A 15,395-nucleotide genomic window follows, 5' to 3' on the forward strand; every position below is an offset into this window, starting at 1 on the left:
TTTGGTACTTACTGCCACACATGCACCTAGAAAGAAAAAGTTGAACTGAGCCTTTTGTAGTAAAGTGTTTACACCTTGGTGTCTCGAAAGTAAAGGAAGGAGGAAAAAGAGTTTTGCTCAACTCCGCTAACTTTACCGGTCTATCATGTGAAAGCCAACAATCGAGTAGCGTATTCAGAGCAAAGCTGAATGCTCACAGGGAAAAGACGCTTGACCTAGAAGTGGTTCTTTCCACAAAGACGACAGCTAGATTAAATTACCGACAGAAATTCAACCTCCGTATATATAATAAGGGGATGAAAAATCGGATTCCTCGAATAACGGCCATGAATGTTAGGACACTTTTTTTCAATATTACACAAGGTTTTCACACCTTGGTTGCTCAACAATAGCATCTGTGTGCAGTGTTGCTGTCACGATCGGGCGTCCTAGATGGTATGTTCTTCCCCCACCTAACACGATCATGTGTGGTAGGAGCAACATTTCTCTCCAGTCCTAATTCCTATATCCGTATTGTAACAAGCCGCACGAGTTGTGTAGGAAACGGGCCCATTTCTTACCTTCCAGTCAATAAATTGCAGTACGGCGTATTTAGATGCCATTGTAGCAAAAATATTGAAAGGGGTCCGCCGTTTGTGGAAGCATTGAATGAAAAGATTCAAATTCAGGAAGTCAAAGAAAAAGGAGAAATAAGAAAATTATAAAGGAAGCCACTTATCTCAATGGAATACTACAAAAGTTAATTTAGATATGTATGAACTCGGTGAATCGTTACAGTTGAAAGCTCAATTACCGTGACAACGGCCACATCCCACGCGATTATCCCAAGCCCTTTATCTGGGGTTTTCCAAATTGTCGCCCCTAGGACCCTAATGAAGCAAGTAAAGACACCCGTTAAGGTTTCGTTGCACGCCGATTAATACGGACACCGATGAATTGGTGTGATCACTGTAATGAGTGATGATTGTTCCCAGATGGTTCCAACCTCTGGGAGTATCCAAGCTTCCAGAAAATGATTTTCCTTTCTCGTCGACCTCGTTGTCTGGTACATATGTACCAGACCGAGGTACTTGTCCTCCTGTAATTGTACTCGTATGCTGCTTCCGTTCAGTGAGTGGAGCCATTCGAGCTCTTTTCTGCGCAGGAAGGAAGAATCGTTCCAGTTGGCCTTCTTTTGCGTCACGGAAAAATGGCCTTGGAGAAAAAAGTGCTTTCACTACATAGTGAGTTTGCAAAAGGTCCTAAATCTTCGTAAGGTAAATGGACCAGAATTTAATCTTGATCGTTCCTCAGCTTTCTTCATAGTTGAGTTCATTGCAGTAAATTGAGTATAGCTGCTCGAAATAAATAGCGTTCATCTGTGGATTTCTTCCACCGGCAATGAAATAAAGTTGACCAGGCAGGGTAGGTGACGATCACTGGGCATCGGAAGTTTCACAACAAGGGCGGGGAGGGGAGCGGCCTTTTTCCCAGCAACGGTTGAAGAGACCTTGCTTCCCTCCCATGCCATGACCCAGATCCCGATGGACGCCTCTTCATTCCGATTCCCTGCGGGCTTCGCTATACTTGAGAAAGGGTGCGCCGTCTTTCTTTTTCGTTTTTACTGCGGAAGGGAGTGGTGGTCAGCGCCTTCATGTAGAGCAGAGACTGCATTTTTATTTCAACTGGCATAGAGAACGTAACTGTGCTTCATTCTCTAATAAATATATTATCTAAAATAAACATATGAAAGGGAACCTATGTTTGAAAATCCAATTCAAATGGACAATTTCTATTCGCGCGCACAACCAGGCAATTAAGCCTCATTATGCCTAAATTTATCTGTTTAGGAGGGCCGTCGTGGAAATTCGCATTGTCATGAAAGAACTGATGTTCTGAGGCTGGAACAACATAGAAGGGACAAATACATACATTGTATACTTTGTATGTATTTGTCCCTTCTATGTTATTCCAGCCTCAGAACATCAGTTCTTTCATGTTCAACAGTTGCCGCCTGCGTCGATCCCGTCGTATGAATGTGTGTATGAGTGAGCAAAAATGTAAGAGTGAAAGGAGGATGAGTGAGAGAGAGTGGCTGGTTTGTCCCTTCAGATGACGCACCCTGGAAGTCACTGAGAAGGCGTGCTAGCTTAGCTCAATTGGTAGAGCCCTGGACGGGCAATCCAGAAGATGTGGGTTCGAGTCCTACAGCTGGCTAACCTTTTCAGTGACTTTCATCGCATTGTCATCATCAGCTGTAAAGGTTGCTTCCTTGCTCTGATTGCTCGGGATGGCGCTGTATTATGTCCGTGGTTTTTCTGAAAATTCACTGAATATCGCAGCTACACTGGGATTATTCGTCGATTATCAAAATAATTTCTCTTTCTACCTAATTTATTTCCAGTAAAACTTATCGTGTAAGCATTCTGAGCTTGGAAGCTCTTCTTCTAAATCCCGGTTATTTTTTACGTATCTATGTTACGCCTCCGTCCATTTAAAGGAATGCAGCTTGAAACCAGCGCTGTTACTATAATCGCCAACAGATCATTAAAGGCATAGAGAGAGGATTGTGGGTCGGGTTAGACCATTCGTCTACTCATCAGCCACAAAAGAGCAAGTTACTGTGTGAAAAATGCTACTAACCAAGTTACAGTACCCAAATCACTTTCGAAAAGTAACACGCTACGTAATATACAGGGCGTCGTCATTTCTTTTTCTCTCTATCCTTTACAGATTTGTTTATAAAAAAAAGCTATGAGAGCAGTATAGATGTCGTTGTTTTTTCTGTTTGCGGTTGATTTATACGACCGGGCGGACATTCCCTCAAAGAGAGTATGTAATTACAGAACGACTAATTACCTAAAATGTATTAATGAATTTAGTTAATTAATTAATTCTTTATGTGTGGAATTTTGGGCAAAAGCGGGATAGCAGAATGGGCCTCGTTGAAAGGCATTCCATTTTTAAAACAGCTTGAAATGAGCACGTGCGTTGAAATATTGATCACCGAATTTTTATCACCGAATTGCAAATGAACCGAAACCGGGAACGCAGGGGGCTCATTTCATTCCACATCAGAGGGCAACGTGCTTTGGAGCGTTCGAGATGATTGGAGTAGGTTCTGATCAGATCAACCGGCTTTCCGGCTCAGGTAAGCTCCCGTCGGCGAAGGTGACGAGCCCGTGAGGTTTCGGTTCATTTAGCCATCATTTAAGGTGAATAAATGAAATGCATAGCGAAATTGCATAGGCTCAAGCAGCCATCCGCTGCTTTTTGGCATATCCCTTCAAGCTATGTTCCACATTCTCAATAAAGAAAGAAAGAAAGAAAGGAATTCCGCGATGGATATTTCACAGCACGCAGTCGTTCAGGGGGATATGGAAGTTTACTAAATGAAAAAGGTCAGCCAGACAAAGGTCGGATTGCTATTCCAAAATAAATAAAGAGAAATAAAGAGGAAACAGCTAATGCACAGGCAAAGAGTGTTCACAGGGCATTCAGGCTATGACACGGTGTTCGGGGGGGGGGGGGGGAGCAGAGGACCCAGTAGGGTAGCCATCGTGTGCTCTTACCAAGTTGGAATAGACGACGGCAGAGGGCCTCACGGTGGAGAAGGTGTTGCCGGCAGTGTAGAATGCAGAAAATAATTTGTCAAACCGAGAAATGATTGAAGGACTTTGACACCACACAGCTGGTGCAGAATAGAGAGCTGGTCTGAAGTGGTCGTTTAGGATTTCGAAAAGCTAGAATGGCTTTCAACGAGGACTGTGTCCCATTCTGCTATCTCGGTTTCGCCCCAATTCCCCTAATCAATTAATTTTAGATAATTAGTCATCTTGCAGTTACATACTCTTTTCGAAAGCCTGGCTGCTCCTCAATTATGACATATATGCTATCTTCTTATAAAAATTATGCAAATGATATATAGTTTGGTTCCTTTAGCGTTGTGTAATTAGATGAAACCGCCATGTTACAGTGGTATAATAGTTTTGATATACCACATGACGAAAGAAAGTGTACCTTCATTAGTGCTTCCTTAGGTAGGTGTTTGACGATTTTCGAGTCCTAAATAAACCAAGCTTGCATGGGAAGTGTATATGTTAGGTGAGTTATCATCCTACTAACATATGCGTTGCCAAGTGTGACCTCCACACCATTAGAAATATGAAGGCGTCTCTAAATATAGTGCGAAAACAGAATTCGATGATAATGGTGTCATTTCCTTGAGCTTGACGAGGTGGAACACAAAACCCAAGGTGGACCTGTCCCTACCACATCCTCAGTCTCAAAGAAATGTACCAGAAGAAGAAAAATACCATCAACATCGTTCCACCAGCTTGCTTGCGTTTAAATGCTTTGTTCATCGTAGTCTTCGTAGCGCTCACCGCGCAAGAAGAGTTAACATCCCGAAATACCACAGTGAAGAATCACTGGTATTCGTCCACATGTTCAAAATCCCACACAGTCTAATGCTGGTACCGACTTGAGCACGCCCAGTCAATAAACTTCAACTAGCCTTTTTCTCACTACAGTACCGTCTTACCCGACCATAAACTAACCAACGTCCTTTGTGTTGCACCAGCGCGTTCGCCCTACTAAGCCTATTGTCGCTAAAATGTGCACTTCATTCGCTGAAACGACTTGGATGGACATCGAAAACACGTGAAGCTGCAGCTTGACGTATATGACTGGAGCAAACTACACGGACATGAAGAATACGAGACGAAAGAAACGATACAACTGTACCAACGAGCCCAAATACTACCCAATTCAGTACGTTATACCAGTCTTGTACGTATGTTGAGTACGTACTCAAAATACAGTATTTTAAATGCTTTTTCTGTTATTTTGATATTCTACTTAATACTTTATGTGACAAGCATTTTTAAAGTATTTACTTTTATTGTCCAGTATTTGCTACCCAGTACTCAAAATACTTTCATTCCTCGTCAAGCCGTATCCACACACTTCCCCGCGCGCCGTGTCCAGATTTTCAACTCACTGGAACTTAACTCCCATTTTTCTTTCTTTTTTGGGAATTCGCGCAACTATTATTTATCCTCCTGCACAATAGGCAGGTCCCACGATTGCCCTTGCTTGTCAATAGCCCGACCCCTTCGTCAGAAAACGGTTCCTATTCATATTGCGAGGTGAATCCCCATGAGATTAGGTACAAGAGAATTTCGGCATTTATTTCCTTGGTCACCAAAGCAATAAACACGCGCCAGAGGTTGAAAGGCCCGAGCTGATATACATGAGGGATTACGAAGTTTTGAGTCAGAACATATCACCAAAGTTTACTTGAGTTCACCAAAGTTCACCAAACATTACTTGACACCGAGACTTTGCAAATAAAAGATATGCTTAAGTATGGCGGAGGAAGTTTATTTCTTTTATTTGTACGGCCACGTTCAGAATACCCATTTCACTTACTGCACAATAATGAAGTACTTTAAACAGTATCTTAAATACTTCTTAGAGTATTTAGTACTTTACTCAAATTACTTTCAGTTTTCAGTATTTAGTATCTTATTTTAAATACTTTTGAGCAGTATTTTGTACATGTCTGCGTGAAGCTCCACTTTAGTACGTGAAGTTACTCAGTGATATCCCATTAACGAAACAGGCTAATTGTCAGACCTCGCAGACGTAAGCTTTGATATTGCAATTTGGGATTTTGGAATTGTGGATTTTAATATATTTTGAAAGCTGGGATACCGTGCTATACTCAAAAGTGTTGCCACTTTAGCGCTCTCTTCGTATAATGGGTTTTGCGACTTCCAGATCATGAGATTTTTAGGGAGAGTGAAAATGTGAAAACATCGGTAAAGAAAAACTGTTCGTGCAGTATTGAAGACTGCATGGCGTCGGTCTGAAAGAACGTGGAAACGAGAAACGACCGAAATTGAACGCTTCTGGTTGGTACGCTACTTGAAACCACTAAAACTGGCAAAATTGCTGTGCGCTCCTCCAGGAAGCGTCGGTCCATTGAGACCATCTATGACCCTGGGCCTGCCCGTGCACGTGCGATGGCGACTGGAGAGGGGCATGGAAAGCGGTCCACATTGCAAGACGCCCACGTGCTGCGCTTGTAACCAGCTTGCGTCAAAGTGCATATCGAACATGAGCTCGAGCGAATGTGAGTGGTAGTCAAAATTTCTACCCACCCCTCTTGTAGTCACTACAAGACACTTTAATACCCGGTTCTTTATCAAATTGCACATGCTACAATATTGCTGTTTCTTTTCCTTTTTCTTTCAAATTTCAAAATTATTCGTGTTACGTATCCACATATACAAAAAGGCCAAGGAGCCTGTGGGAATGAGTTTCCAGTCCTTGTTGTCAAGTAACGCTTTCTTACGTCTTTACAATTCCAGATTTGATAATTGCTGAATTCATAATCTCCCTTACTTTTTCGTCATCTACTCTCATCTACTACCCCCCCCCCCCCCGACCCAAAAAAAAAAATGTGCCTGTCTATTGCCTCAAACACCTGTGCGAGTTGCGTTTCTACTGAAATAACCAGAAATATTGCAAAAGGGGGGTAATTAATTTTCATTTTGGAGTCAATGCTTTACCTGTCTTCATCATCACCTTCGATGGTGCGCTTAAGAAGGCCTTTTTTTCTGTACAGTCTTCTCGCGTTCGTAACGGAAGCACCCGTTAATTGGTTGCCCCAAGGCTGCCATGACCCTTGAACTTGAGAGGATGATGGAACACGCGGATACACAGAGTCCTGTCCACTTCTCTCTGTGCCCCGTAGTCCTCAAGCTCAAGGAAATGCTACAATCAACCCAACTCTCTTTGCCGTATTCTGCAATTGTGTTCTCTTGGTTAGAACGTGGCAATCGTGCGAGTTCTCGTGGCGCTTTCCTAGCGCCAGGAATTCGTCAGCTAGGACTTTTTTCGGCCGACCTCGATACAGCCGGACAGCGGTTGCCCATCACATCCGCACTGCGAGCTGGTGCGTTCCCTCTTTCCCGGGATCACTTCGAAAGAAACTTCCGGTCCGTGACGCATTTTCCGGTGTATGCGGCGTTTGGCCATAGAGATGGCGGCGTTTGGTGGGCGGCTTGTTTTACAGAAGGCAGACGACAGAAGGAAACCCCGGATAGCCTCAGAAACAAGGATGCGTTCCCCTGAGAAGCCGGGGTTAACATGGTTTAGCAGACGACGGAACCGGAACATGAGCGCCCCTAGCTTGATCCAAGCGACTAAAACCGCTAGCTTCTGAGTACTCATGTTCAGGTGACCAGGACCAATTTCCAAGCGCTAGGTTATGTTGACTACCCGGCGTTAGAACGAGAGCCACGGGGATGACGTCATGAGAGTCATAATGATTCGTGGGATCATGAGCGACGCCAAAGTAGTCGGTCTGTGGATTAATTCTGCAAAAAATGAAACCGTATTTAACGTCCCTCGGGGAAGACTGCGTGTTGATGCAACTTGTGCCCAGGTTGCTGGCGTCCTCGGCAGGTTTCGAACCCGCTACCTCGGGATCAGCAGGCGAACATGCTACCAATTAAGCCACCGAGGCTGGTTTTTGCAACTATGACGATTACATTTCAGGTGGGCTTTGATGGATTGGAAGCAGCCAGGTTTGTAGACGTCGCCAGACGGCGTTACGCATGAGAAGGAAAGCTTGAGTAACGCAGTGGCCACCACCTAAGTTGATGGTACAACCAGATTGAAGTTACCATGAAAACGCGTTTACTTCCCACATTGTTGTTTTTCTTTTCTTTTTTTTTTTTTTTGTAGCTGTTATAATCTTTTCAACGACAGACTCATCATGCACGTCACTGAAGCAGTCTAGCAGTGCAGTCCTTGTTACTTCCTAATCGCTTGTCTTGGTTTGGTACACCTGCCACATCATACATTTCTTGATGTGCAGTACGTACGAACGAATACAAAGAACTATGACCGTTGACCCGCTAGCAGCAGTAGTACCGCAGCATTTCTATGCAGTCGTTCGCGCATATCACAAAGAACTGTCGTCGCTTGTCCATGTTCGCAGCCTGGCATCTGCTTCAGCCTCTTCTATGGCAAAGAAGGTGCTACGGAGCACTGTCGCAACATGTGACGGTGCGAGAAGACGAACGGAGCATGCGGCAAACATACCGTAGGCAGCTGTATGCGCCTGTCTCCCTGGATTTCTACGAGACGTCATGTGGAGTTTTGCCTGGGGAATCCAGCCAACTCGTGATAGTCTCCACTCATGGAATGTAACAACGTGAGACGTTTGTCCATACTGTACGCACCAGGAGACTAACCAGAATGTGGAGTGCCACGTTGCTCGTACATTCTGGAGCATAGTCAGACGGTACGCACACATCTTGTGTCCTGTACAGTTGGACCGTAGGCGGCCAGTGTCTTGCTCACTGCGTGTAGTGCTTATGTGCTGTGGAAAGCCCGCTGTTGTGCTGTGGCCCGACGTCAGCGGACGACCCCTATCTTCTTGTTAGTTCGCAACGTGCGCGTTTTGCTTGCCAAAGTGAACTACTCGCAAGAGTGTGGCGCGCAAATGGCGTCATCGCCCTTCTATCTTGCTTCACAACGCGTGTGTGACTGTCTCTGGTGCGCCCCCCTGAGCGTCATTCACGTGCTCTCATTTGCCCTGTAAATACTCTGCACCTGTGTATATACTCATACTTATTATGTACTGCATTCCATACTGTAGATGCAGACATCTAGTGTAGTGGACTTAGGGAGTACAATGTGTGTGTGTATGTATCTAAGGTGTATGTCAACTGAGGTGTCAAGTAGAAGTTCTTATTCCATTCTTGAGTTTAATAAATTTTCCTTTAACAATAAGGAGATGGATACAGCACCTGGTGAGTGCTGGAGTTGGAAGGATGATGGGTCCTAGCGCTCCTTTTTTTTCTCGCATGAAGTACAGGCCGTAAATTGACATAATTAAGCAGCGTGCACAACCATCGTTGCAGTATTCTGGCAGTATCACCTAAGAACAACTTGTATAGTGTATTGGATTTGTATTGGAGAGTATTGGACATCTGTCAGCATTATATTACACAGTATATAACAGAGGCAGCCAGAGCCGGAGCAAACGTTGCGCCACAGTCGCACAAGCATGCACATCGTTCATGCATATAGGCTGAATTTCATGGCAAATTATGTAAATCCAAATCTTTAAGAAAGAAACGTGATTCAATCCAAATCCAAATCATGTTCATAATGAAGCCGCCAATCAAATCAAGGTTTAAATCTGCCAATATGTTTTGTGGATTTAAATCAAATCTAGGATTTGAAATCCCCACCACTGCTCTGAAGACAGCTGTTTTAATAATTATTCGCGTGACCTTTAATTTTGTCTCCCCCTCTCGGCGAATCGACGGCATTTTAATCGTCCACCAGGAAAAGACTTTTTGGACCTTGAAGACGCCGATCATCGCGAAGAAAAATCATATTTGCAAAGAAGAAACCCTGACCCACGTGAGCTGCCATTAGCGCCATCCTGTCGATACCTTTTGTTGATGACTGAGAGAAAGAGGTCGACTCAGCGCGTATTCCAAGATTTGGGGATCACGTCATTCGGGGAAGGTTTCGTTTCGAGCACCAAAAATGACCAACGCATAGGGTCAAAGGTGGCTCCTTCGCTAATCCCAATATGAGAAATCCAATCCTCACTTTTTGCGTCACATTATTAGAAAGATGCGCCATAAAACTTGTCGAACCGGAGGCGCGATTAACGTGCGCTTGGGAAAGCGCCACCTTATGTTTAGTCCTAATGATGTGGATTCGCCAGCAACTTGGCATAAATAGCTTAGATATGAGATACGGTGTTTGGAGTCGCTCATGATCATAGTTGACTCGCGACATCATATTCCTCTTTTGTTTACGCATATATTCTAAGCCACCTTTCTTTCCAAGCCAGTAGAGGTTCTAGCACAAATTAAGATTGGGAATCGTCCCTGAAGATAATAACGCCATTAAATGCACATGGATTTAGCACGTCATTGAGATACTTTTCTCCAACGGTCTATCATACAAGCCAAGAAAACCTTTGGTCCAACTTGTTCAGCCAATCCTGCGTGATGTCATTAGGCGTTTCTCACGGATTGTGAAATGGATGATGCTACGGAGGTCGCGAATAAAAAGGAAGAGACGATGTGGATGGAAAGAATGTTTATAATTTCTTCCACGGAGATGGTTTCCTGCGGTGAAACTTTCGTTGGCGTTCGTTAATTGCATTCCAAAGTAGGCCTTTTGCTTATCAATTGTTGGCTAAGAAAGCACTGCAGGTATTTATCATAATGTGTGTAGTGAATGTTCTCGTGGAGGCTCACGGTAACGGACATCCTTGTCTGCCTCCCCGATTTGTTCTCAAAATCTGGCTCTTAGTAGCCAGATTCTTGGTTGCCCGTCAACGATAGGACAGCGTTGTCACGACGGCCTTATTCCCGTCAACATTGCCTTCAAAAACCATAATAGCCCCGAGCAACTTTTTTCGCTGACGGAAGCCCCGACAAAAAGTCCCACGAGTCCAGGAACTTGTATCTTCTTCCTATGTGGAAGAAACATTAATAACGTTGGGTGACACGATCTCCCGACGTGGAAAGTACCCTTGACGAGATTAATAGAAGCGCTTGAGAGAGTAAAAGAGAAAGAAACGGCTTGGAAATAACTCTATGATGGGCACCGCCCAGGCCCCAGGGCCATCGGGACCTCGTTTCGCTGTGGCTGGTCTTCCTTATTTGCATGATCGGCCGGTTCGATGGCTCCAATAGGTGTGTTCCAAAGGTGCAAGATAAGAGCCGCTAAACTTGAAACAGGGCTGTTTTTTTTTTTTTTTTGCCAATTTACGGACGCACAAGTCATGGCTCTGGACAGCCACTTTAAACGGTTAAATTTGAATGTCCATTTAGTGGAACATTATACTGAGTGGGTTCAGTTGAGAACGAGGACATTATTGCTATGGATGAATGGTGTGAAAAAACAAACGAAAACTCCACTGAAGGCAATAAACCATCGCAAAATTAACAACTGAGGGATGAAAAACGATTCCGTGCTAGCGTGTGTACACAGGCTTTTAGTTGAATTGTGATGAGGGAAACCGCATAATCAAAGCAACCCTGTGCAAATAAACGCTCGCCGTTGAAGCTTCATTTCTGAGGGAGGCAGGTGGATGATGGTGATCTCTTCGTACATTGTTTTGAAAAGTTTTCTGCGCCAGTTATAGTGTTTCAGTTCCTACGTTTTCAATTTAACAGGAAAGTCGCATTTTTATCACCGATGTTGGGGACAGACGTTTGTTCATCGCAACCACGGATGGACACTAAATATGACGTCATTATGACTAATGAAACTGTAATGAAACTGTGGATTGCCTGTTATTGCTTACGTCATAATGTCTTCCCCGCTAACTGAGCCTCCTTCTTTGACCTCCCGCAGGATCCAAGAGCAATCGAGCCGGTGCCGTGGTTCATCCGACGGTGAACGAGAATTTCGTTGCGCCCATTGCCCCAAAGTGTTCAGCTGGAAAAGCAACCTGATACGGCACCAAGTGGCCCACGACGTGACACGTCGCTACGTGTGCGAAAGCTGTCGCAAGGTCTTCACGGACCCTTCGAATCTGCAACGGCACGTGCGGTCTCAGCACGTGGGAGCCCGATCGCACGCCTGCCAAGAGTGCGGCAAGACATTCGCTACGTCCAGCGGCCTCAAGCAGCACACCCATATCCACAGCAGCGTGAAGCCCTTTCGCTGCGAGGTCTGCTGCAAAGCCTACACTCAGTTTTCAAACTTGTGCCGCCACAAGCGCATGCATGCAACCTGCCGCATGCAGATTAAGTGTCACAAGTGTGGACAAGCCTTTGCAACTCTCACGTCGCTCGCTAAGCATAAAAGGTTCTGTGACGGGGACAAAACTCCACCTCTGCTACTTCTGCAGTCTCGGTTTCCTCCTGTGGTGCCGCCTCTCTTTGGATTTCCACTTCTCACGGCGCCGCCTCCACCGTCGTTGACGTCGGCAGAACCAGGCGGATCGTCATCGTCTTCGGAAGGACCCATTTCCGACTCCGAAGACCCTCCGACGACCGACTCTGAAGAACATTCCATGGAATTCCCTCGGCAACGATCACCCAAGCAAGGTGCCGTATGTCCCGAGCCCGCTCTCGGTGGCACGGCGGTTAGCCCGGGTCGACCTTCTGCCAGACCCGCATCCCCTGAGATGCCGTTTGACTTGTCCCAGAACAAGATAGCGGAAGACAGACCTGAGTTCCAGTCTCGTATAGAAGGCGCCGACGAACAACCCTTAGACCTCCGCGTTGGACGCAAAAGACCGACGTCTCCAGCGTCTAGTCCGGTCCAACAAGTCCGAGACTCCCCTGCCTTCCCGATGGCTTACCCGCGACCTGTTCCTCCAGGCATGTTCTTCGAGTCTGTGTACCGCGTACCTGCGGAGAAGGCTCTAGCAATGTTTCCAAGCCCCGAACGACTCCTACCATTCCAACCGCGCTTCTCTTTTCTTAGTCCTCTGCTTGGCGGAGGTGGTCCAACATTCGACCTCCTTCGAGCACAAATGGACAAACTACAGCAACATGGCGTTAAAGCCCTTGAACCCTCGGGACCTCCGCTTGGTGCACGTCCTAGAGAGCGTTACTCATGCAAGTTCTGTGGCAAGGTGTTTCCCAGGTCGGCAAACCTAACGAGGCATCTACGAACACACACGGGAGAACAGCCTTACAAGTGCAAGTATTGCGAGCGATCGTTTAGCATCTCGTCCAACCTTCAGCGTCACGTACGCAATATTCATAACAAAGAGAAACCCTTTAAGTGTCCCCTTTGCGAACGTTGCTTTGGACAGCAAACAAATCTAGATCGGCACCTCAAGAAGCACGAGTCCGATGGTCCCTCCATCCTGGACGACTCGCCCAAGGATGACGAAGCATACTTCGATGAAATAAGAAGTTTCGTCGGCAAAGTCACCACAGCAAGTCAAGGCGACCCAGATGACGTAGAAGAAGACGAACCGAAGCGTCGTTCGCTATCGACATCATCTTCCCTGGACGATGTCCCAACCGCGAACGGGGACATTGTGTTGTGGGCGCGGAATGACGATGTGATAGACGCCAGTCTGTCCGGTCGACCGCCAAGTGCCCCTGAAGCCGTGGAGTGTCCAGCCGTCCACTGAGTGTCCGGTGTGAAACCCAAGAGTACAAAGCCGAGCTGGCAGTTTCCAAATGTCCCGCCTGCCGCTAAAGCTAGTCACTCGCAGAGGATAAAACGCATTCTGCTGCGTGTGTGCGTGGCGCAAGAAAGAACCTTTGAAGGTCAACGTTATTCGGTTCTGGCAGATCTCAACCCTTGGGAACTTTGTATAGGAATGTCGGTGTGCAAACTACTCTCATCCTGCAAGCTTCTTCGTCACATACTTTTTTTTCAGACGGGCGCATACATGCAGCAGAATGCTCGGAAATGCGTCCTCTGGTTTCAAAAACAACGGCTCGTGGAACTGTGTTGTCTTATTTAACCTTTGTATAAAAAAACTCTTCTACAGTGTGTGTGTGTGTGATGTGAGTAATTTAATTCCAATGGTGGCCACCAGACTTTTTCTCCCCTATTCCAAAGAGTCCGTCTTAGATTTCTAGGGTTGAGTTGAACGAGGTGGTGAATAAACGGCGATTCAACGCATCCCTCCATTTCAATGTGTGTTCTCCGTTTCGCCACTGGTGTCCACATCAGTTCCCACGTTGGTCTCAAAACATCTCCAATTTCAGACGACCTCAGTGAACGTCAATTTCGCTTAAAGATTTCCTTTGCTTATCACCCATGTACGAACAGGTTGATAACATCTATACTGGTTGATCGGGTATATTCAGAAAGAAAAGCAAATTAGTTGGAAATGCTTGGAACACAGCAATATAGGCAAAGATCAACCCTACTGCAAATTGCTGTAGGTTTCGTAACTACGTGGCCGTCACCTATGCAGGATCTCGTGGAGGGACGTATGCAGAGCCCAGAGCCCGTTTTCACACTTTGAGCTTCTATAAAGGAGCACGGAGTATTCAATTACATGAGTTACAATTATGGTGCTTTGGGCACATACGGACCACCGTGCCAGAGAAGCGTACTCTAGTACCGTCTATAGGAAAGTATAGTACCGTCTATATTAGGAGTTATCCAATACCCTCTATAAACGTCACACACATCACCTATAAATAGAGGTTACCGTCTCCTACCCGCCACACAGACGTAAAGACGAAAGGTTACAGCTTGGCCAGGCATGGCTGCCTCTAAGATATAATTGGCGGTTTACGTCGCGAGACAACTGAGGTCATGAGCGACGCTACAGCGGTCGGTCTGTGGATTGCTTTTGCCCACCTGAGGGTTATTTAACGTGCGATGAAAGCTCACCACACGGCACCCCGTATTTAACGTCCCTCGCGGAAGCAACTTGTACCCTGCCACCAAGTTGCTGGCGTCCTCGGCCGGGTCCGAACCCGCGATCTCGGGATCAGGAGGCGAACACGCTACCGACTATCCTCTAAGACGTTTGCCTTCTCACAGACGCTACACAGCAAATGCTGGTGCTGAAAATCAGCTCTCATGCTGGTGCTGAAAATCAGTGCAGAACGCAAACTGTCTTTTGCAACGTATAACTATAGCATTCGTAATTCATCTAGAGGCATCCAGTGGCGAAAAATGAGTGATTTATCCAGACCCCCCTACCCGCGAACACCCCCCCCCCCAAATGTTCAGTGACAACCCCCTAACTTTTTCACCTGTGCACCTCTTACAGTGGGTGCCCTTGCGATTTCAGCTTTAGACACATGTCGGTATTGACGTGTTAAGCTGTAATGACGTTACTATAATAATGACCCCCCCCCCCCCCCCCCATTTTTCCGAACACCCTTCCATGTTTGAAATTCTGGATAAACACAGATTCCCATGCACAATAAAAGAAATAAATAATTGCAACTAGCAAATATTAACACGAGGGCGTCACAATACGAAGATTTCAGCTGTGATGAACGGCATTCAGTTTGAACAATGTATCTTTACAGTCCTCGCGTTGTTGTTACTCCCTCTCAGTACGCCGTTCCTATTCCTTTCCGATATTTGAGAATGACACGTCAGCGACGCGACCGTGGTAAATCACATGAAGCAGTAAAACACATGGATGCAGTGGAGCTACCTGCGCCCATGGCAACATGGTTAACATGATGTCCTTAAGGATGCGTTTTCGTGTGGTCCTCACTAGGTTTCACACGTCAACCTCTCATATGGCGGGTGCTTTAGATCATTTATGAACGTGCCAGGTTGAGTGCCCGACCTGCACATTCACACCCGACCACATAATGGCGCCCCTGTTCACCTGGCGCCCACCTGCCACACCCTAGATACGCCACTGCATGGATGACAATGGATTGAGCAAAGAAGCGACGTAAGGGCCAGTT

The 15,395-nt window shown here is 46.0% G+C and overlaps 1 protein-coding gene and 1 non-coding gene across 3 annotated transcripts in view; both read left to right on the top strand.

Moving 5' to 3' along the window:
* The window catches only part of LOC135370075 (histone-lysine N-methyltransferase PRDM16-like), a 191,300-nt gene extending 177,803 nt beyond the window's left edge, over positions 1-13,497 (top strand). For both annotated transcript variants that reach the window (XM_064603769.1, XM_064603770.1), the window contains one exon: positions 11,389-13,497. In XM_064603769.1, the coding sequence (XP_064459839.1) occupies positions 11,389-13,129 (1,741 nt within the window). In that variant the 3' untranslated portion in view covers positions 13,130-13,497. The remainder of the gene's footprint in view (positions 1-11,388) is intronic.
* Trnaa-ggc (transfer RNA alanine (anticodon GGC)) lies at positions 2,124-2,196 on the top strand. The gene has a single exon. It is a non-coding gene; the product is annotated as a tRNA-Ala (tRNA).
* Positions 13,498-15,395: the final 1,898 nt, after the last annotated feature.

This window comes from Ornithodoros turicata, chromosome 10, assembly GCF_037126465.1.
Source record: "Ornithodoros turicata isolate Travis chromosome 10, ASM3712646v1, whole genome shotgun sequence".
Classification (NCBI taxonomy): Eukaryota; Metazoa; Arthropoda; class Arachnida; order Ixodida; family Argasidae; genus Ornithodoros; species Ornithodoros turicata.